Raw genomic sequence first — 1834 nt, 5'->3', positions numbered from 1 at the left:
AAATTGGTCAAAATAGGTTAAATGGATCAATATGAGTCAGCACATTTTCAATCCAACCTAAACCTAACCCGACCACCCATTTGACGGCCCTATATTCACGTCAGCGATTTCCAATCAAAATTAATATGATAAACTACAATGATAAATTGTTAAATAATTTAAGACTAAATCGACACAAGTACAATATAAGTAAGTACAATAACTACCTCCACCAACAACATGTTCTGTGTCGATAGATTATTCTATGGGTATAGTCCACTTTTTGTTTCCTTCAAAAGGCCTTTCCCCGACGGAAAAGGCCGGTCGCCTACTTTCATATGCCTTTACAGACATTTCGACTTTTGTCCGTGGCTAAACGCTGTTTTCTTTGGTGTGAATTTGAAATGTAATATCCATTCGAAATATTATCAATTACTCAAACAATGTGTACTGAATCCTAACATTACATCATACTTCACGCAATTGAAGACCAACTCTCCAAAGCAACTCATCAAATGCTCACGGCACGAGTGAGGCGAATTCATTAAGAATATACATACCAGAAGTGCACGACAAGCATTAATCATGGAACTTAGCCTTAAAGCAGCAAGAAGACGATGGCACGCAGACACCCATCAGATATCAATCATCTTCCAAAATAATTCAATTAATCACAAGAAAACAGCAAATTGATAGGCCGCAGTGACAAACACAAAGAATTCCGATATAATCAATAAATCGTGCAAGAAAACCACAGCGTTATCATTCAAGTTCATATGTAAACGAATAAACAATTCAAATTGCAAGACCGGTATGCCGAACACGACGATGCAGGAGTCGACAGCAATGAAAGGCCACAACGTTCAATGCTAACTAATGCGAAGAACGTGAAAGCATGGTAACGATCGAGAGAGCCAAAGCCGACAACTGAGATGCGTCCTCGTTCCTCTCGGTCAATGGTGACACCACGCCTTTCTCCGAGAACCCATCCTCGCACGTCGTCGACGCCTCCATCGCCGAGCTCAGATTGATGTTTGCGTCCTCATACTTCTCGGCCTTGTAGGATCTGATCACCTCTTTTAGTGTCGGGACTGCATCGGAGTACAGCTCCAAGCAATCTTGCAAGCATGCTTTGATGAATGGATCCATCTTCTTGCTCTTCAAAAGCTTCTTGGTATAAGACCTCGTGTGGGTCATGTTGTGTCGCAGCAGCTTGATGGAGATGAGGCCGAGCCCATGGAGGTCAGCACTGAGGCTGTTTGGGTTCGACTCGAGCGACGCGACGCAGAACTTGTAGCTGACGTTGGGGTCTGCTTGCGCGCATTTCTTGCACGTTTCGTGGATGATGTTGGTGTTACCGCCATCTGCAGATGCAGCGTGGAGGGAGGTGAGAAAGAAGATGAGGAAGAGAGAGACGAAAGGACAAGGACTCATTTTTCGTTTTCTTGTTGAACGAATTTGGATGATGTCTCAAAGTAAGAGCAATTATTTATTAGACGCCAATCTTCGAGTTTTAGCGGGCAATATATATCCACACGCAGGATCTAATAATAGGGAGTAGGTGGGAGAATGACGTGGAGAATCTGCGTGTTCTAGAATTTGTTCAAGGTGGCCTTGTTGATAGAAAGGCCAGGAAATACTACATCTCTTATCAAGGCCTAAAGTATTAGCAGCTACGGGGTCGTTAGGCTGGTTGATAACTGTTTCTGGATTTGTAGTGCTATTTTCAAACTAGGTGGGAGGATGATAATAGGAGGAAGGTTTGGTTGCATATCGACTGATGTGCTTGATAAGGATGAGGAAACTGAGCTTAAATCAAATGACATTCTGGGAAATTGAATGCATACCTTGCCAT

General features: G+C 42.8%; 1 protein-coding gene across 1 annotated transcript; it reads right to left on the bottom strand.

The window, feature by feature from the left end:
• Positions 1–619: 619 nt before the first annotated feature.
• On the bottom strand, positions 620–1466 carry LOC104441333 (putative invertase inhibitor). The gene has a single exon (XM_010054451.3). It carries the CDS (start codon positions 1411–1413, stop codon positions 853–855), a length of 561 nt encoding a protein of 186 aa, XP_010052753.2. The 5' UTR covers positions 1414–1466; the 3' UTR covers positions 620–852.
• Between the last annotated feature and the right edge of the window lie 368 nt (positions 1467–1834).

The sequence above is a fragment of the Eucalyptus grandis genome, chromosome 5 (assembly GCF_016545825.1).
Source record: "Eucalyptus grandis isolate ANBG69807.140 chromosome 5, ASM1654582v1, whole genome shotgun sequence".
Lineage (NCBI taxonomy): Eukaryota > Viridiplantae > Streptophyta > Magnoliopsida > Myrtales > Myrtaceae > Eucalyptus > Eucalyptus grandis.
This window is presented reverse-complemented; position numbering and strand designations above follow the sequence as displayed.